The 21,162-nt window shown below is 36.1% G+C and overlaps 1 protein-coding gene across 1 annotated transcript in view; it reads left to right on the top strand.

The window, feature by feature from the left end:
• TMEM131 (transmembrane protein 131) overlaps window positions 1-21,162 on the top strand; it is a 93,106-nt gene that overhangs the window by 57,200 nt on the left and 14,744 nt on the right. Inside the window, exons 13-30 of the mRNA XM_054399065.1 lie at window positions 1,734-1,842; window positions 2,629-2,782; window positions 2,884-3,054; window positions 3,346-3,456; window positions 3,545-3,679; window positions 4,154-4,258; window positions 5,549-5,635; window positions 9,039-9,191; window positions 9,357-9,432; window positions 9,537-9,654; window positions 12,500-12,638; window positions 12,749-12,858; window positions 13,231-13,297; window positions 14,242-14,393; window positions 14,981-15,123; window positions 16,251-16,437; window positions 17,388-17,573; window positions 20,539-20,697. Of these exons, the coding sequence (XP_054255040.1) occupies window positions 1,734-1,842; window positions 2,629-2,782; window positions 2,884-3,054; window positions 3,346-3,456; window positions 3,545-3,679; window positions 4,154-4,258; window positions 5,549-5,635; window positions 9,039-9,191; window positions 9,357-9,432; window positions 9,537-9,654; window positions 12,500-12,638; window positions 12,749-12,858; window positions 13,231-13,297; window positions 14,242-14,393; window positions 14,981-15,123; window positions 16,251-16,437; window positions 17,388-17,573; window positions 20,539-20,697 (2,362 nt within the window). The remainder of the gene's footprint in view (window positions 1-1,733; window positions 1,843-2,628; window positions 2,783-2,883; window positions 3,055-3,345; window positions 3,457-3,544; window positions 3,680-4,153; window positions 4,259-5,548; window positions 5,636-9,038; window positions 9,192-9,356; window positions 9,433-9,536; window positions 9,655-12,499; window positions 12,639-12,748; window positions 12,859-13,230; window positions 13,298-14,241; window positions 14,394-14,980; window positions 15,124-16,250; window positions 16,438-17,387; window positions 17,574-20,538; window positions 20,698-21,162) is intronic.

The following is a 21,162-nucleotide window of genomic DNA, read 5'->3' as shown; positions in this document are numbered from 1 at the left end:
AATCTTATTTCTTAAAAAAAAAAAAAATCATGTTAGAATCCTTATGGAGATAAGTCTCTGTAATGCTCTTGAGAACCTTATGGTCAAAAAGGTGGAAAAACTTTGCACTGGTACATTTACTACAATATGTTCTATATGTTGGTACTGACTTTCGTTTATATCTTTATAAAAGAAGTATTCAGTCATTTTCCTCCTGCATGACTCTAAATACTATGCTGACATTTTTTTAGAAAGTCACCTCCATTTTTATAGAGATTTTAATCAACTGTCAGGATGCTGTTGATCTACTCAGGTGTTACAGCACCAACTAGTATCTTAAAGCATTAAGTCTTTCTGCCTGGTTAACTTTATAGATGCATTGATTTTCATTTCAGGTAGATATAATTTTAGAAGTTGTAATGATAGAAGGAAGGGGATTGATTTTGTTGTTATTGTTATTTATGGATTAGTACTTCAGATATTTAAGAGTTTAAGGTTTGTAGCGTGAGTGAAGTATGTTTTAGCCAATAAATAAATTCTGAAATAGCTGAACTGAGGGGGCAATATATTTGGATTTTGAAGCTAGAGTGAATTGTTATATGAGGACCTACTGACTGAAACAGGAGATCTTGGAAAGAATGGTAGTTGGGGAGAAATGCCCAGTAAAGCTGCCTAATTTTTTTAAGAGATTGACTTGATCAGTTTCTTTTCAGTGAAGCAGCCAGCACTTCAGCATTTCAGCTGTTCTAATACATGCATGGGCTTTAGGGACTGGTGGTTTCTCCTAACTAGTATTTGAATCCCTTAACTTTTCTGGCCATATTGCCACCAGGCAAATAATGCTTGTTCTGTGAAACTGGAGCAGACCCATGAGTGTCATTCTTGGTGCTTGTGTAATTTCAGTTCTTACATGGATTCCAATTTTACTTCTGTAAACTTCAGTATGGCTTTTATTTCTTCATTATTAAAACATTGCTGTGTCCCTGGCCCAAAGTCCTGTTCAACTGGCAGCTCTGAGGAGCCCAGCCATACCAAGTTTCTGTTCTGTGAGGGGGAGGTGTATACCATACTCTTTAGGCTGGAGTATCTCAAGCTTCATCAACATCTCATCTGGCTGTTGAGTTGCAATAGATAGCTATAATGTAGTGTGATTATTTGATAGCCTGGAGAAGGGAAGGCTCCAGGAAAACCTTAGAGTGGCCTTCCAGTACTCAGAAGGGGCTACAGGAGAGCTGTGGAGGGATTTGTTACAAAAGCACATGCAACACCACAAGGGGTAACAAATTCAAACTGGAAGAAGCTTAGTTTAGATTAGACATTAGGAAGAAATTCTTCCCCATGAGGGTGGTGAGGCACTGGAACAGGTTGGGGGTTGGAACTAGATATCTTTTAAGTTCCCTTCCAACTCATTTTGTGATTCTGTTATTTCTGCTCTCCTGGGATCTAATTATCCTCTGGAGATGTTCAAGTTATTTATTTGACAGGAACAACCAGGCTTCCCTAGTATATATAAACTTACTAACTCAGGCAGGCAAACTAACTGGTGTTAAGGAGGAGGAATACAGAACTCAGCTCTCTTACTTCCTAGACTTATTACATGTCAGTTGCATATTGAAATGTCCTTAAGATCCTTTTCTCTCTTCTTGGATACTTCATTTCTGGGCTAGCTCTGCACTTTTATTATTTTGTAACGTAATGGATATTTTTTTTTTTTGCTCTGCTTTCACAAGCTTTTTATATTTTTATATGTACAGCATCAAAAGCAAAAAAAGCATCGCAGTCTTCTGGGAAAATAACCGTTAAAGCAAAAGAGAAGAGCTACTCCAAACTTGAAATACCATATCAAGCAGAAGTGTTGGATGGGTAAGCTTACCATAGTTGAACATAATTCAGAAATTAGATGCTATGAGTTAGCTGATTAGCAGAGAATGTAGCCTTTAAAGAGGGAGAGAGGATATAAACAAGTGATGCCCTATTTTTTTTATCTAGAGCTCATTTAAAACTACACTTACTTGTTTGAATTTTCCTGGTTTTACACTAGTAGATGAAGTAGTCTTAGTAATGCATAAGCTGGTGTCAAGGCTTGCGTTAAAAGTGACCTCAGTGAGTTTCTGAGGGCAGTTGAGAAAGGCTGCAGGTGAGACATTTTTAAAATGCAGTATTGGAGATTTTTCTAGTTACAGATTTGCTGATCTGTTGCTATATAAAATAAGAGTAAAGAAAATATTTTTGGTTTTAAGCAAACTTTGGAAGAACTGTCAGTGCTTTCTTAATTTTTTATTTATTTACAAAGTATGGCTAAGCTGACTTTAAAATTATTGTTGAAATGAGGTGTTACTTTATCAACAGATCTTTTAGTGTTGCAAACTCCTGATTTGGTTAATAAGGAATGTGCATGATTTGCAAATTACCTGAATATTTCAACACTTTTTTTTAGTCCTGTTAATATGCTGATTCACATCATTATTTTCTTGTCTCATTTGAATTATTCAATTACCAATGTCCCCATAGTGCTGATAATATAGTTTCAGCATGCAGTAGATTATATACCTTTTTTTTGATGTTGCATTGAATGCATTCTAGTCTTTTTTGTAAGAAAAATACTTCGAGGAAAGTATTTATTTTTCTCACACTGTTTTTTTTTAATAGGTACTTAGGATTTGATCATGCTGCCACACTCTTTCACATCCGTGACAGTGCTGCTGATTTTGTGGAAAGACTGATCCATCTAACAAACACATTCAGTTTTGCAGTCCTTATACATGATGTTGTGTTACCAGAAGAAGCAAAACCAATGTTTAAAGTAAGCCACATTTCAGGGAGTGTTTTCACCTAATAGTAAATGTTTAAATATGCTGGGCTTTGTTAAATTGTAACATCGATCTTCATTGTTCACTGATCTAGGTCCAGAACTTCAGTAAACCGGTCTTAATTCCACCTAATGAATCCAGATATATTTTTACACTTCATTTTATGCCTTCCACATCATCTGTTCATATAGATAATAATATTTTACTTATCACCAATGCTTCTAAATTTCACCTACCTGTCCGAGCATACACAGGATTTTTAGATGTAAGTATTTTTCTTTTTTAATTTACTTTAGTCTAATTATAGGCAGACTTAATTTTTTAATTCTTTATTTTTATTTCCAAAATTATTTTACCAGTTCTTTACTTAAGTACATTTGGTTACTGCTGAAAACTTATTTTTCTTATTCCCTGTAATTATAAGTAAAATGTATAGAATTTTGAGATTGTCACAATACTGCTGTATTAGACATATTAGTAAATGCATTAACGAGCTTAGAGTTCGAGCACATTTCATATTTAATTTGTGCTAAAATACCTGTATCAATCTCTCTAGTACTTCATACTGCCTCCAAAAACTGAGGAACAATTTATAGATTTTGGCATATTAAGTGCAACAGAAGCTACCAGCATTTTATTTGCAGTTATCAACAGCAATCCAATAGAGGTAAGGATGGATTTATTTTTAGTTTGCCTTGTAAAAAAAATTCTCATCAGAGTTGTTACTGACAAGAATACTTTTTGTTCTTTTTAAGCTGGCTATAAAGAGTTGGCATATTATAGGGGATGGTTTGGCCATAGAACTTCTAACAACTGAAAAGGGAAACAGAACAGCGATAATTGCAAAACAGAATGAATTTCAAAATGCTAGTGCATCCGATCAGTCTTCAGTAAGTAATTCTTTGAATCCATTGCTTAAAGCTAGATTTAGGAGAGGGGAAAAAGAGACAAATCTGTGCAATTTCTTGCAGTTTCATTTTGGCAGGGGGAGGGAGGATATGAATTCTTAATTTTTGTCTGAATTTGAATATGCTAAAGCATGTAGGATTTTTAAAATTTATTTTAAGAAGCAAAATTATGTTCAGATCAGTTAGATTTTGAAAAAGGGAAATTTCAGAAACAGTAACCTCCATGCCATTTTATGCTCATCATTTATCTGGGAAGAGTGGAATTTATCACCTCAAGTAATAGATGATTTTTGTGTTAGTAATATAGATGTTTACAATTTTTTTTACCACTGACAGTAGGTTCAGATAGGTTTTGATTCAGTTTAAAGAAATGAGAGAATGCTTGGTATATTTTAAAGTGAAATTTCATTCCATTTAATGGAATACAAAGGATGACTCTTTTTCTGCCATTTACAGGTGATACTAGCATCAGGTTACTATGCTGTGTTTAGAGTAAAACTAATAGCAAAAGAACTTGAAGGAATTCATGATGGAGCTGTACAAATCACAACAGATTATGAGGTATATTTATTGCGTATTTATGCATGTTCCCCAAATGATATGTTCAGTCTTCAAACATGAAATTTTAAAAGCTGTAATAGCAGAGAGATTGCAATAGGAGGGAGAAGTTGGAAAGAACCTGTGGAGGTCAAGTTACCGCTGCAAGTTAACCCTTTATCAAATGACAGTAATGCTACTTATCATCTGTCTTCTCGGAATGAATGAAGAATGACTTTCATTATTATTTTCAACTGGCTTGTAGAAATATCCATTTAAGTCTGACCTAACGCTTTGAGATACAGGTGGTTCTTGACACATCCTCTTAAGTATTAATGCAAGAATCTTTTGGCATAACAGATCTTGACAACATGCGGTCGGTATGTTATCAGTTACTAAAACTGAGCTACAGTTTTGGAGGGTTTTTTTGTCAAAAGCCAGTGTGAAAATTGTTTTGGAGAAATTGCAGCTTTACAATTGAAGAATGTATTCCTTACAGTAAGATCAGTAAGGGAGAGTGAAGCATCCAGTTAATTCTCAACTTCATATGCCATTCCTGTTGATAGATTGTTTACAGAAGAGGGAGGCTCTAAAAGAGTATGGAACCTATATTTAAACTTTGCGTAATATATGTAGGGGGAAAAAAGGTGGCACACTGTGCTTATGAGGCCAGGAAGTTGTATATCTTCCTGTGTGGTTCTGATAAAGCTACGGAAAATGGGAAATGCCTAATTTCTGCCAATTGTCTGAGATTTTAAATTTTTTTTTAGTATTTCCATACACATATGTCACCTTTCAGTTACCGAATTTGAACCATTTTATTTTCTTGCTTGTTCAGTAGCTTTTAAAATACACAGAAGGGGTTTCATTGTCATCCCTTATCCCTTTCACTTTCCTTTTTCTAAGTCTATGTCTATCTTGAGGTCTTGGATTTCCAATGTTTTTTGAGAAGTTCAATTTATCTTCTTCCATATGTACTTTAAAGGTGTCACCCTTCTGTTTTCAGAAAGAGTAAGCCCCATTCAAGTGAGACTTATATAATGCCCTATTGGAGAGCTTATATTTTAACTATGCCTGTTCCATGTGGAATGGTGATATAGATGGCTGTGCAAAGCCATATCTTGACAATACAGACTGACTGCTCTAAGCAAGTTGTAAATACGCATATAGACCTAGACTATATTAATTGTAGAATTTCAGGAATTTGCTAGTCTGAAATTGGGAAGTGGAAGAGTCATTGAAAGGCTGAAATATAAGAATGTTATGTTGTTGGGTTTTTTCTAAGCTTTCTTGTTCTTTTTTTTTCTCCTCCAGATTTTAACTATACCAGTGAAGGCAGTGATTGCTGTAGGCTCACTGACCTGCTCACCAAAACATGTCTTTCTTCCACCTTCTTTTCCGGTAAGAGAGTTGGGTCATAGCATTAAATGTTTTCTTGCTGTGTTTTTTTTATCTGGCCTTTTCAAAGGAGACCACTGTCTTGAATTGTTCCATGTCAGATTGCTGGAGAAATTATGCTACTGAACTGCTATGATTCAGTTGTAATACCAAAGACTGCAAGTCAGCTAATAAACCAATGTTTTACTGTAAGAAGTCTTTGATCTCTGTGGAAGCCTTGTTATATTATTCCACACTGAAAGCAGATCTTCCCAAGAGTACATAGCGGAGTATGGGAGGAGGAAAGCAAGAAAGCAGCTTGGGTCTACAGCTTTCTGTAGAACTATGTAATAGCTATTTTCATTCCTGCTCCTGCAGTAGTGTTTATTCAGTGAGTACCGGGAGCAGCTTCTTTGCTTGGGGCTACAGACTGAAGCAGCAAGCTATTAACCAGATAATACTTTCTTATCACTTGGCATTCAGCATAACCCTAGAATCATGGGTAGTCAAGGCATATTGACTTTGCAATTGGTATTTCATGAAGTCTAAACTTTATGTGACTTTCTGATGACTGGGGAATGTAATACGACGGAAAATCATAGGGAGAGAGATTGAAAACTTGGGGGTGGGGGGAAGTATCAAAAGGAGACAGCTGGCAGTTTCTGAAGGGATTAAACTAAGTAGGTTGGTGGAAATGGATTTTTCTGTTTTCCGTCTATCTTGCATACTCTGAATCTGTCAGAGCATTGCCTGTTCTCAACTCCTCCTCTGATAGCTCCTTAGTATCTCCTGGTTATCTTACCATTTGTGTACTTTTAAATAGTAATTTCTGCACTGGCATTTTATCAAATATTTTACCTCGTATCTAATTAGATAAGTGATACTTTTTTTGAAGAAGTAATGCAATAGTCTCATCAGAGGAAGATGAGTCAGTCAGTAGGACATCAGTAAATCCTAAACATTCAGGTAAAAGCTGTATTTGCCCCATTACCCATTCATCTCCTTTCTGATCTCCTACTTCATAAGTTTTTCTGAAGTAGTTTTCTACTCCTGAGATCAAATGGTCATGCCAACAGTTGCAAACATCACTTAATGTTTATCCTTAAAATTTGTATTTTCCATTTGATTATATTGCCACACCATTATATTGATATTTTATTTCACTGATTACCGTACCTGCAATTTCATCTATGAAATGCTCTCATAAGCCTTTGATAAACTGAAAAAAAGACCCATTTCCCTTGCTTTCACCAAAGATAAGGCCATTTCTGTATTCTCTTTATATATCCTAATTCTTCTCAGGATCATTGTCTATCTTGAACACCACATTAAAGCATTTTGTTCCATTTTGGGCCATAAAGAAATAATTGTTTTTAAAAAGCCTCCCTTTGTTTTGTTCTAACTTGAATGGTAAAAGACCTCCTTGGTTTACCTTGATCAGCTTGATTTTGTTTATTTTTTGTTGGGTATGGTTTGCACTTGTAGCACTTGTTTCACAGCCTCTAAGGCATTGCTTCCTTGCTGTCATCGTTCTTTCTCATACCTGGACTGCTGTGATTTTCATTGGCATCATGATCTTGTCTATAAATATTTTCACATAATTACTCATTTAGAGGACTTCTGCATTTTGTTTGGAACTATACATTTAGATATAATTGTCACCTTTGACAAGATTCTAGACTATTTTGTGTGTTCAAGTTGCAAGCTTTTCAGAACACTCAGCTTTACTTACTACCGCTGTTGATCACTTACCTGTCTTGATATTTGAGAACATTGTCAGCAGACTTACTTTTCCTTTTTTCATTTCAAATTAAACTTACGATCACTGAATTCATCATGCCCTGCACCTAGTTGTTCTGTAATGCCTCCATTACTTATGAAAATAAGCCTAAAATAGCACGAGTTCTTCTTGTTTCAGTGTTTGGTAGAGAAATTTGGCAGCTCTAACATCCAGGAATAACTAGGTGCTACAATTTTAGTAACACTTGCTTTTCAGTTCATACCTTGGAAGTAGTTCTCCTGCAGCTGCCTAGTTGCCAGTGCTGTCTGTCTCTGTTTATAATTTTAGTATGTTTGTATCTACGTCTGATTGCTGGAACTCTGTTGAAGTTTGTTGCTTCAGAATGGCATTTTTAGCTCACAGTGCCACCTGTCAGGTCTTCCTAGATCAAAGCTCATCTTTGAGGACCTGTTATTACTGTCTTCTTTCCTTAGGTTATTTCATGTCTAAATGCTCTGTAAAGGTCTGAGTAAAATACTGTTAATTTGTTCTACACGGTTTATCTAATCTTTATCTGCATCTTGCCCAACTGACGGCAGTTTATGACTCATAGGATTCCATAAATGAAGCTCAGACATACCTCCTATTCAATTTAACAAGACTATACTGTTGAGAGATTTATTCTTGTAGTTTCTTTCCCTCTGCAGTTACTACTATTGAGAGTGTTCTTGTATGTGTCTGTTACTTGAGGCCACAGTCAAATTTTAAGTCTGCAAAAGTGCATCTCCCAGCTCTTCAGTCTTTACCTTAGAGATATTTTTTTAAAAGCTGAAAGCATTCATTTAAGGAAAATATGAAAAGCCAGTGTCATGTTCTTTAGAAGATAGTCTTGTTTATTTAAATTTGTTCATATCAATTAATTTTATATAAATCTGAAATCTTGTAACCCATCCTGAATTGTGCTTTTTTGTTTGTTTGTTTGTTTGATTTGTATTTATTATTTACTCTGTATTTGTCAGGTTTAGGCTTTGAGGTAAGGTGAAAAATATGGACACAGAACCATTGAGAGATCATGGTAATGCTTCTTTCTGATTGTGGCAAACAAGCTACATGGTCTATGCTTAAAGGTTAAAGTAATGTTTGGCTCAGAAGAGGAAGGCAAAGTATAAAGGTGTACAGGAAAAACACTGTTTTCTTTTCAAATATTGTGATTTTAGTGGCTGCAGTCTTGATTTCATTGAGAGTGGGAAGGATGGACTGTACCTACGTTTTTAATTGTCCTTTGTAATCTGCAGCTTCACTCTACTGTTCCTTTCCAGGTTATTTTTAATTTCTGGCAACTATGTACTAGATCTCTTTTAAGAAGCTTGCTTCCTCTTGTAATAGGATGCTCAGAAAATGGAAGTTTTCTCTTTTCATTTTAACATTTGTTTAAGCAGAACTGTTGTTCTAAATCTTCAAGAATTTTAAGCTGTGCTTAATTTTGAATGAAGGGTGAAATGTGTTTAGAAACGGAGGAAAGAATACAACTTCACAGAAACTTACCTTGAAGTGCTAAAAATAGCAATTTTTTTTAAGATTGCATAGTTAAAAATCTTAATTTAACACTTCAGCTCTGCTGTGGTCTTTGCCAGCCTGCATAAATAAATACATAGGCTAGGGAAAACGCATACCGTGCAGATTTTTTACATCCTTTCTTTTCTTTAGGGAAAAGTAGTTCACCAGAGCCTGAACATTATGAACTCCTTTTCTCAGAAAGTGAAAATACAACACATACGCTCCCTGTCAGAAGATGTAAGGTTTTATTATAAGAGGCTAAGAAGTAATAAAGAAGATTTAGAGCCAGGAAAAAAATCAAAGGTTTGTTTAATCCTTATTTCTACATGTTTACAGGTTGTCTCCTACGTGTTAAGTTTTTGTGGTTATCAGAAATCTGTTTTGTTTTGTTTTGTTTTTTATTTTCCTTTGGTCATTAGATGCTGCTGTCACTGTGCTGCTTCTTAATTGATCTCATCTGTTTTGCAGATTGCAAATATTTATTTTGATCCTGGTTTACAATGTGGAGATCATTGTTATGTAGGATTGCCTTTTCTTTCTAAATGTAAGTAACATTTGACTTTGTAAATAAAAATCTTACCAAAAAAAAAGTTCTCTTTAAGCAATGATTTTACATGAAGAGTTTAAAAACCACATTATTTCTTAAAGCGGAATCTAAAGCTCAGCACAGCATAGCAATGCAAGAAGATGCATGGGATTCTGACTGGGATTTGCATGAGAACTTATTCAAAGAATGGACAGAAATAAAAGAGAACTCAAGCCATAGGTAAGTATTCTATCTCTGTTACTTTCTCAGGCCATAAATCAGTCTATAATTCTGTTAATACTGCAGTACTCTTTGAGGGGGAGCCAAGAACAATTTACTTGGCCTTCTCTGCAAAACCTTGAAAGAGAACATTTTGATAGTTAAAATCCAGTCATTTCCTCAAGTCAAACACAATGATGAAAGTTACTATTCACTGGAGTGTACTGCAGTTCTTGAAAAGACGGCAACAGCGAGGCAGTGTCTGTAGAAATTTCTGAAAACAGATTGTATGTGTAGTATCCCTGCTTAATTTGTTTTAAAATTGTAACCTCAATGTTTCTCTCAGATTTCATAACGTTTTCTGTTGCTGCTATTTGGAGATTATTTAGTTTTCATGAATTATCAAATTGTCTAGTATTTTTCCTTGAGCTTTGATAAATAGAAGGTGATCAATGTTTGTTGTTTTATATCTAGACAAAATGAAACTTACTTGCTGCCTACTTTTTAGACATCTGCCTTCTCATACCTAGAGTGATTTAATTTCCAGGGGACATAAATTAGCAGAGAAGAACTTGAGGATGTTGGTAGATGAAAGAGCAAGTATGAGCTGGCAGTGTGTACTCACAGACCATAAAGCCAGTCGCATCCTGGGCTGCATCAAAAGAAGCAGGAACTCAAGGGAGGTGGTTCTTCCCCTCTACTCTGGTCTTATGAGACCCTATCTGTAGTATTGCATCCAACCCTGCGGCCACCAGTGTAAGAAAGACATGGACTTGTTGGAGTGTGTCCAGAGGAGGGCCATGAAGATGATCAGAAGGCTGGAGCACCTTCTCTCTTATCTTGATCCTAGTTTAAAATGTGGAGTTCATTGTTCTGTAGAGTTGCCTTTTCTTTCTAAATGTAATTAACAGTTGACTTTATAATGGAAAACCTCACAGCACCTGTGAGGACAGGCTGTGAGAGAGTTGGGGCAGTTCAGCTGGAGAAGGCTCTGGGGAGACCTTATTGCAGCCTTCCAGTACTTAAAGAGGGCTTACAGGAAAGATGGGGATGGACTTGTTATCAGGCAGTGTAGTGATAGGATGAAGGATATGGTTTTAAACTGGAAGAGGCAGATTTGTATTGGATGTAAGGAAGAAGCTATTCATTGTGAAGGTGGTGTGGCACTGGAACAGGTTGCCCAGGGAAGTTGTGGATGCCTCCTCCCTGGAAGTATTCAAGGCCAGGATGCATGGGGCTTTGAGCAACCTGAGCTAGTAGCAGGTGTCCCGGCCTATAGCAGGGGGGTTGGAACTAGATGACCATTAAGGTCCCTTCCAACTCAAACTGTTCTATAATTAACAGCAAGTGCCTATTCCTTTTGTGGTCCTAGCATCAAGGCTACGATTTCAAAAAAGGTGTGCTTATTTGTAGAGAACAATTGCATGTAGTTAAATGGAGTAATAAAAGCATATCTTATCACTTTTTTTAAAAAAATTGCTGATGATAACTCCTCAGCATATTTAATCTAAACAGAATCCTCTGTTTATCCACACTGGTGACTGCCACCTATACTAAAAGGATGGTAAAGTAAGAATCTGTTAAAATCTGTATCTGAATAACTAGCATCTCTAGCTAGAATATACAGTGCTTTAATATTTTTGATATATAATCTAGACTCTGTAACACTTTTAAACAGATTTAAAATTAATCAGCCATCGAAGGTAGCATTCAGCAAAGGAGAAACTGCTCCTTCTGAATACAGAAAGAATCTGACGTGGGTATTAGGAGTCTCTCCAAAATATTTATGTAAGTTTGAAGTCTAACATTTCAGCTATTTTGCTGACTAGCCTTGTTTCAGCTGAGTGGTGGAGAGCTTGTAGGAGAGCAGGAACCAAATCTGTTGCAGTGATTGGTTAACAGCAAAGAACTTAATTCAGTAATGGAAATAGTAGTTTGCCCCAAGTGTGACTAGTTGAGGTTTGCTTTAGTTTTGTTTGGCAGCAGGATAGGCACACGCACGGTGTGTCCATTGCAGCAAGAGCACACAGACAGATTGGCTGCATGCTATTGGTGCGCAGACAATGTTTTCAGGAGAGTGGATGTCTGGATGTTGAATTGGAAACAGGTTATAGGAAGACTGATGTTTTTTTCCTTTCTATTACTTATACCCTCACAAATCCTTAAATATATTTTGGTTTATTTTTCTTAGTGATTTGAATCTCAGTTCAATTCTCAAAATTTCTTCCCTCATAGCAAGGGTTAGACATAACCCAAAGGAAGATAAAATTTGTGTCTTGATGTCCAGAGAGCAGTGACTTAAGAGAAATGCAAATACTCAAAGACTTGTGATACATTGCATAAGTCTGTTTACCTTTATCTGTAAATAGGCCATATCAGAACTTGGAATGGATGGATAATGACAACAATACTTAGAGAACATCTTTAGAATCTTTGAGTTGTTCTCATACTTTGAGTTGTTCTCTTTAGGCTGGAGGTGAGGAGAAAGTTCTTCACAGAGAGAGTGGTTGGCCATTGGAATGTGCTGCCCAGGGAGGTGGTGGAGTCCCCATCCCTGGAGGTGTTCAAGAGGGGATTGGACGTGGCACTTGGTGCCATGGTTTAGATAGTCATGAAGTTTAGGGTGACAGGTTGGACTCGACCTTCTTGATTCTATGATTCTATGATACAGCATGTTATGGAGGTTTCTGTTGCACTGTTCAATAGCAGTACATATGGACAGATCTCAATGTGTTTTTAATTGCATATAGATATAACATACCATTATGTTTCTCAAACTTATATTTTCAGGGTGCGTTTAAACACTACTTTTCCAGGCTTTTCCCATATTACTCCTGTAAAGTAAGTTTTATAACTATTTCTCCAGACTGAATGCTGTATTTGAAGTAGACACAGATCTCCAGAAGGATGTTCGGTTGAAAATTACAGCAGAAATGTCCTGGCCTTCCATACTTAGTTCACCACGCCATCTAAGCTTCCCCCTTACCAATACGAACAGTTCATCAGTAAGTTATTTTGTTGATGGTGTCATTTGGTAGTGACTACGTTTTTTAACAGCCATTTCTAATTACATTAACCCCAATGTAAACTTTACAAAAATTGTGTTTCTGAATAGGAAGAAGAAATTTTTTTAGAAAACCCAGCTGATGTTCCTGTGTATGTTCAGTTCCTTCCTGTAGCTCTGTATTCTAGCCCCTCCACCTTCGTAGATAAAATGTTAGAACGGTAAGTATTGGTTTAGAGTAATGAGCCCATTCTCACTCTGCAGCAAAATGTGTTGTACAAAAAATGCTCATGCAGAATACGGCAGCTGTGTTGGTTGATGGTTTTGGCTACTTGTAAAATTTGAATCATTAAGCCAGAGCAGAACCTAGGCTGATTGCCAAGGAATGCACATCTGTATTTTTCGCTAAGCTAAAATGATGCTAACATTTCTTCCTTAAGTTGAAGTATAATGGGATAAGATAAAACGATCTTTTCAGCTGCTTATTGTTTGAGTCCTACCCTAAATTTTTTATTATTGCTGAAGTCCTTAAGTGCAAGTATGCCCTTATATTCCCTGACCTGAGGAAAGTAAAAACTGTGTACTTGTTTCAGGTTTAATTTGAGTAAGCCAAGCAGTTTCAATCTGAGAACTCTAGAATTCCAGGTCTTCAGAAATTGTGTAAGTATTTCAATACATTCTTTAGACTTTTACATGTAGATATTTTAATGTTTTAATAAGAGTTGAGTTGTACATGTCTTCAAGTGTGTGTGTGAAAAATGTGATGCTTCTGTTGGATATTTTCAGGGAATTAGGAAAAGTATTTCTTCAAATGCAACAGTTAATACAGCTTTTTCTGTATGCTTATGATACAATAACATTGTGGAAGTTACAGGACAACACCATTTAATCATTCTGTTAATGATACAGGATTATTTTCTTCAGCGTGGTGGCTGGAAGTTCTAAAATTATCAAAGTATTGAGTTTTCCATGGCTTTGTTCTTTACTTTAAACTATTTGAGTTTTGTTGTCATCTTAAGTGTGTGCTTTTCAAATAGAGCATGCCATGTCCTGAACACAGTCTTTTCTCATCCAATATATATGCCTTTTTCTCTCTGTTTGTAGTTGTTCCAGATTAGCAATTTGATGCTTGTACAGCATCTAAATGCAAACTCTGAAAAATACTTTTTTTCTCCCCAATAATTCTATTATGTTTGCTTTTTACCCTTTTTTCCTTTCCTTTGGAAAAACAGTGTTCTAAAAATGTTTTAACAATGAAACACTTTGAGGGTAGAAAATGTTGCATAATGGCTTAATGTTAATTTGGTGTTAAATACATACGTTTAAAAAACTTCTGAACTCTTCTAGCATTTTATGAATCTGTAATGTATAGGTTAGCTCAGTTCTGCCTTGCTGTGTTCTGTTTATTAATAAGTGTGTTTACTAATAAATAGAGCAATTCTTGTAGTATCAGACTTTCTGGCTAAAAAGAACAGTATATATCATTGGGTAATGTACTTATTTATAACAAGATCATTTTCTAGCTAAAATATTGTAATTTCTATCAAATACATGCAAACATTTCCTATTTTTAAAAGTGTTATTTTTGTTTCCCCACTCTTAAGGTCCAGCCACTACAAGGCACTGTAGGACTTACGAAGGGTCTGGCTCGTTATTCAATTTTAAGCCTAATATTAAAACCTGGTGAAAGAAAGTCTGTCAAAGTGAAGTTCACTCCTGTTCTTAACAAAACTGTTTCATCGTTAATTATTATCAGGTATGATAGATAATTATGAAACGAGTGTGAGCTTTTCTGATGTTTTTTATTTATATACAAGGTCATCCTTATGATTAGCTGCCAGTAAGAAACTCTTGGTTTTGCAAGAATAATTGTCAAGTCGTATGTCTGGAGAAAGATTTAATATGAATGTAATTGTGGTATGTTTTACAGTAGCTAAACTGTATTCAATACATATATTCTAATGTAATCCACTGTTAGAGACTTCAATTCTTAAGTACATACTACACTGTCTTGAAAGTAGGGACTCGTTATAGATGCCATTTGCATGATCAAGCTGCAATGCAAGTTCAATCTTTGCAGTAAAGAGCTTGAATTGAGTAACTATTTCACTGCTGTGTCAGATGTGGTACATTAACATGATGATGAAATACGAACTTTTTTGTCTTGCAAACGCTGTTTGAGACCTCCACTATATATTTCCGTATTGTGGGGAATTGACTGGGGAACTGCTTATGTCTGTACTCCAGATTTGGGATATAGTTTCATAGTCTTTAGAGAAGCTTGCAGGAGCAATGGACTGCATAATCCTTTTATTAACATTTCTCCTTTTCCCTTGTACACAGAAATAATTTGACTGTAATAGATGCCATAATAGTACAAGGACAAGGGACAACTGAGAGCTTGAAGGTTGCAGGCAAACCTCCTGGTCCAGGAAGCTCTTTACGCTTTAAAATCACAGAAGCATTATTAAAAGACTGTTCAGAAAGTGAGTACTTTGTGAACTAGTGTGCTGAACAGAAAAGAAATTCCATTATACAAGTGCAACTTGAAATACGTGGAAATATTTCTTTCCCTCTTTCTTAATGTCCCAGAAGCTTATATCCTTTAAACACATGACAATGGCTTCTTCATTTAAAGAATGACGTTCATCAAAGAATGAAATAGTTCACCTTTTTCCTTTTAATCTGAAAATTAGGAGGGATGCAACAAAAATCCTTTCATCCACTAAAACTCAAGAGCAGAGGTGAAGTTTACTAGGATCAGCTCCAATTCCTAAATTTAAGTCAAACTTGATCACAGATGAAACTGTGTGTATTTTTTTCCACTCACACATTCAGAATGTGTATGCACATAGCCAGCAGAGAAAAAGGTAGGGTATGCTCCATGATGAAAGCTAAATTCCAGCCAGATTCTACTCTGGGATCAGAGGTTTTCTGCCCTGTGGCCCCAGGCTCGATCCCAAGAGGAAAACAAAGAGTACCTGTCTTACCAAAGGAACTGGCAAAAGAGGTTTGGTTTTATCTGGTATTAAAATCTATACTTTGTTACCTTGTAGATTTCCAAACGTATTTATAAAGTGCCATGTTAATTATTACCTGAGATGATTCTGCTTGTATTGAGGGATGACTAAGAAAACTTCAAGTAAAGTTTAGTCATTGCCTCTTACATGCTGTGGTTTAGGATTTTTAAAATTTTTTTATTAAGATATGTGTGGCTCAGCCAAAGATTTTATTTTTAAAACACACAAAAATAAGCTTTAACTCTGCTCATGCTTTCCACAGAATACCACAACGCTAAACAGTGCATCAAAGAACTTTACAATTTAGATGATTTCTAGTGAAGCACCAGTGCTATTAGAGGTTTAGGGGTTTGTGGTTTTTCCCTGTTGACATAGAGTGCTCTATGTCAATTGTACATGTGCCTTACCTTGACAATAATGAGAGTCTGGCTTCAGGGATCTGTTTCTGCAGATTACATAAAGATTTTCATGGGCTTTCCTAGTCTGTTGTCCTGCTATAGTACTGACAGGACTCTCTTCTACTGTAGAATATGAATATAGTGAGGGATGTTTGCTTAGAATAACACTAACCGCTTTCTGCTGTTTGTTTCTAGAAATGAAATACAAAGAACCAAATTTCACACTGAGAAGAACATTTAAAGTGGAAAACACAGGGCAGCTGCAGATTAATGTGAAAACTATGGAAATCAGTGGCTATACATGTGAAGGATATGGATTTAAAGTAGTTAACTGTCATGAGTTTGCACTAAGTGCCAATGCCTCTAAAGACGTTGTCATATTGTAAGTTTGTTTTCTCACATCTAAATGGAGTCTTACATTAGGAATTGGGGGTTTTTTAATAGAACTTCAAAACATTTTTTTAATCTCTTGAAAATGCTGGTTTTAAATAACTTCAAGTTTTCATGTCTGACTATAGTATTATTACACACGTGAAGTCTAGATTTACATGTTTTTAGTGCATTGTGGTATATGTATATATAGAAGAGCCTTTAGAGCAAGGATTGTTAGCATGATGCACAGCATTTTACTCCTGAGTATTTTTCCTATTGCCTGAATGATGATGTTTGGCTAATTTTGTCAATTTTTATGTAAAAGATCTCTGCACCAAACCCTGATCTCTTAACCCTAAAGTAGTTAACTATTTGGAATATGGTATCTAAAAAGATTTAGAAAATGCTACTGTTCTGTAAGAGGTTGTACAGGCAGTGAAACCTCACTAGTATTTCTACAACAATCTTTGTGATGAGCCAAGAATACAGTGGTGATGTTTTAGGAGAGGCATGCAACTGTGACTTAAAGGTGAAGCGTTTAAATCCATACAGCTCACACAGTGGTTGGTTGCATTGCTTGCTTACAGCAGTTGGTAATTTTTTGGCTGCATTGATAGCTTTTATCCTAACAGAGTGGATCAAAACATAATTTGAGTCATCATAATGTATCTTCATATGGTGTATCAAGGGTGATCTAGTATCAGATGTGTTAAGCATAGGTGTTTATGAACTTGGTCAAACTCATATTGAGATATTTGAAAGGTACTCATAAGTACTTTTAGGCTTATTGTGTGGATGATTGTTAGATGTACTACTAGGACTACTTGGTATAAATAGTTGTTTGGCTTGCCAGTCGGTGGACTTTGGCAGGTTTTTTGGTAATGTCTGAGTAATACAAATTATCTCAGCCTTTCATGCTGTTCATATGAAAAGTCCTAACATGCTTTACTTTGTTTTCAGGTTTACACCTGATTTCACTGCTTCCAGAGTCATACGTGAATTAAAATTCATCACTGCAGGAGGCTCTGAATTCATATTTATCTTGAATGCATCTCTTCCATATCACATGTTAGCAGCATGTGCAGAAGCACTACCCAGACCCAACTGGGAACTGGCACTGTACATAATCATCTCAGGAATAATGAGGTAACATGCATATGTTTGCTCTTATTGGTGTATGTGCACTACCATTGCTTGAACACAGGTCACAGAGCAGACCAGATGTATTCAGTACTGCTGTAATTGGTGTAAAGTAAAATAGAGTGAGGTGAAAAAGGAGAACAAATTAAAAAGCTCTACTATGGATTGAGAGTGAACAGTTTATGGTTGAGGAGTCCTGACTATCTGCTCAAACTGAAGACAAAATAATAAACTTGTTGCTTGGGCCTGTTAAAGTATGGTACATTAGGGTTAACCCTGTTAGTGTGTAGGTTTTTTTTGGTAATAAATACAATAACAACAACAACAATAATAATAATAATAATAATAATAATAATAATAATAATAATAATAATAATAATAATAATAATAATAAAGCCAAACTTAAATTAGGTACTAAAGCACTGCTAACAGTGAATTCCTGTAGAAATTTAAGCACCCTTCTGAAGTATTGTGCTTTAGAGATACAAGGCAATGACTGTAATGAGCTTAGCAGATGCCTTGGATGAATTTAACTTTGTTGCCACTTGTACGTGACAGACAACTGGTGATACTAATAATGGGATTTCTGAGAACCTGAAGGGCGTTTTTTGCAGTGCTGCATGCTCTGAGGTTACATAGGAGCATATCAATGCACTTTTTTTTTTCTCTCTAAACAGATGTGTGTTGCTATGACTGGTTGAAAGATGAGTTGAAAATTCCACTTCATTTCCCTAGTCTAACCTGTACCTGTCTTTCTTTATTTGAAAGCTGAGGTTAGGAACAGGGACACAATGTTTATCTCTTGGATGTGAGACGCTTTGCCCTGCTGCCTTTATTCAGAGAAAACCATAGCACAGAAACTCAGTCAAAGTTGGTACTTATCAGTAACAATAAAAGCTGTTTTCCTTTTAAGTTTATATCTCGGTGTGAGATGGCTTGCTGCTGTAGATGCTTGTGCTGAAAAAGTGGTCTTTCCATCTGCTGCAGATCCAAAGCATTATGGAGGATATGTAATATTCCTGCTTTTTTGTTCGTTTGTTTTCCATGTTAAGATATAGCCTCTAATGTTTAGGATGCCATCATGCAGGGGTTTGCTAGTTACCACTGAAACAATGCCTCCATATTGTTTTGAAGTTGTCCTTAATTTCTAGGAATTAACAGCTCTAGGATTTTGTCTCATTCATGTTTATAATTTGATAAGCTGATGTTTATTTTGGCTTTCCCTATGTCAGTGTTGGTTTGGATTGCTACCATACTTGTGGCTGTGAGTTTCGAAGTCCAACTGGATAGGATTTGTGTAAACAACAAAGGAGCCAGCACTTTTTATGAAGAACTTGCCAACCAGGCATATGTGTGCTCTAGGATCAAACTGTGAGGGGAAAGCTGGGGGTGTACCAAGATCGTTCTTGGGTGTCTAGACTGTGTTACTGCCTACTGTGTGGTGTGGTGTTCTTCACACTAATTAATTTTGTGATTTGATTGACATGAACACTTTAGGCTGGTTATATTTTTCTTCTTTAAAAAAAAGCAAAAACCTAAACTACCAGTGCTCCCACACCACCAAAACCAGAAATTGCAGTTAAGAAGACCACAAAACAAGATTTGTTCAGTTTTTCATTTTAAAGCTAGTATTTATTTATCAAAATACAAAAGTTGGCTTACATAGAAGGAATAGAGTTTGTACCCAGGGAGTATCAGATGAGAAGCCCTCGAGGTGATCTTTTGCTGCAGTCTCCCCTGTACAAATTCCACAGAGTCCAGCACTGATACAGTGAGGGCAGTGCTGGAGGGTTGAGGGGGAAGAGTGCCACCCAGGCCACCAAAATCCTGTATACTCCATCCAAACCTTCTGTAGCGTTGTGGGGTAAAGACGTGGTGATGCTCTTGTTAGTAACTCTGTGAAACTCCCAAATAGATTGCAAGTAACAAGTGAAAGAGATTATATGTTATTCATTGCATCCCAAAGATAATTCCATTTTTGATGGCATGACACCCGATGCAAGCAGTACTCTTGAATAGCAGTTTTTGTAAGCTTTTCTGAAAAGTTCCCCTCTTTGTGTAACTTCTCTGTTACTTGTTAACACCTTGGATGAAAATTACCTTTGCTACCTTCTGCCATCTGGTTATGCATCAGGAATCCATTTAAATCCCTGGAGCAGGGTAAGAAAGCCCTGATACCCACGTATCATCAGCTGACTTGGTCTCCAGAGTTACCTGTATTTTAAATGATGGTTTCTAGACTAGACTAATTGCTTTTAGGTAAAATTATGCAAAAGGTGTCTCATTCTTCTGAGTGAATTGATGCTGATTTTCATACATTTGGCTTAGAAAAACTGGCAGTCAGAACAAGGAGAGAACAGAAACTGGAGTTACTAATTTAAAGTTCTTTTCTCATAAACTTTCTAGGATAATAGGCAAGGCAAGCTTTAGTCATTGCCATTGTCTCCTCCCCCTGAAACTCCCACCTGTTAGAAAATTTAATTGATAGCAGTGTGATGAAGGTCTCTGCAGGGGTTTTTATTGCTTCATTCAAAAATATAGTTCACTGCAGTGCATTATGTAAGTGAAGAACTCCTAAACATGGTATTGCAGCAGATGCAGCTAGTTGTAAAACTCCTTGAAATAACACTCTTAAATTTTGGTTTCAGTTCTCTGCAGAGAATCTCTGCTTTTAAAATGGGGCTCTTGAGAGCTGCTGACCACTTGGATGCCATTTTAGTATTTTAATTATCTCTCTTTTCTTTTGGATTAATGTTCTTGCCAACTGCGTGTCAGACTTCCCTTCTCAGGGTTAGCGATGTGCGTATCATACTAGACTTCGGTATTTTATGTTTCTGTCAGACAAATTTGTTGCTTGAATGCAATTTTCAGCTTTTCAGTAAAGATACAAATTTTGTCTTGTGTTAGATTCATTAACCTTAAAATGCTCAAAATTAAGAAATACTTAGATGACTGCCTGTCTTCTCTGCAGTGTACTTTTTCTCTTGGTAATTGGAACAGCCTATCTAGAAGCTCAAGGAATTTGGGAGCCATTTAGGAGACGCTTGTCCTTTGAGGCCTCAAACCCTCCCTTTGATATGGGAAGGCCGCTTGATCTCAGGAGAATAGTTGGAATTTCATCTGATGGAAAGTAAGTATATGTTTGGGGGTTTAGTGGGGTATTCCCCCTCTTTTTTTTTTAAACTCTTTAATTATAGGACAGTAAGAAAGTAATACTGCCCTTTAGAACAGGTGAATAAGTAAAGATCTTTCCAGTTACTTATAAAAAGATAGCTTGGATATAAAGATAGATTTTTGTTTGTTAATTATTTATTTTTATTGTGAGGAATATTCATCTTTGGGGGAAAAAAAAAAAACAACCTTCAACAAAACCCAAACTGTCAAATTTCCTGTTCTCAAAAATGAAAGTACCTTTGGTGTCTTAAGTTACAAACAAAAATATCTCCTGTCAGTGTTTCCTCCAACACATGTATTGTCTGTCATTTTACTGGGGTTTTGTTCATCTGTTCAGCAAGCAAACGAACAGGAAATGGTAAAGGCTACTGACTTGTCAAGCAAGTTCTAGGCATTTTTGTTGGTTATATGCCAAGAACAG

The sequence above is a fragment of the Indicator indicator genome, chromosome 1 (assembly GCF_027791375.1).
Source record: "Indicator indicator isolate 239-I01 chromosome 1, UM_Iind_1.1, whole genome shotgun sequence".
NCBI lineage: Eukaryota > Metazoa > Chordata > Aves > Piciformes > Indicatoridae > Indicator > Indicator indicator.
Note: the sequence above shows the minus strand (reverse complement) of the source record. Positions and strands in the feature narration are given on the sequence as shown.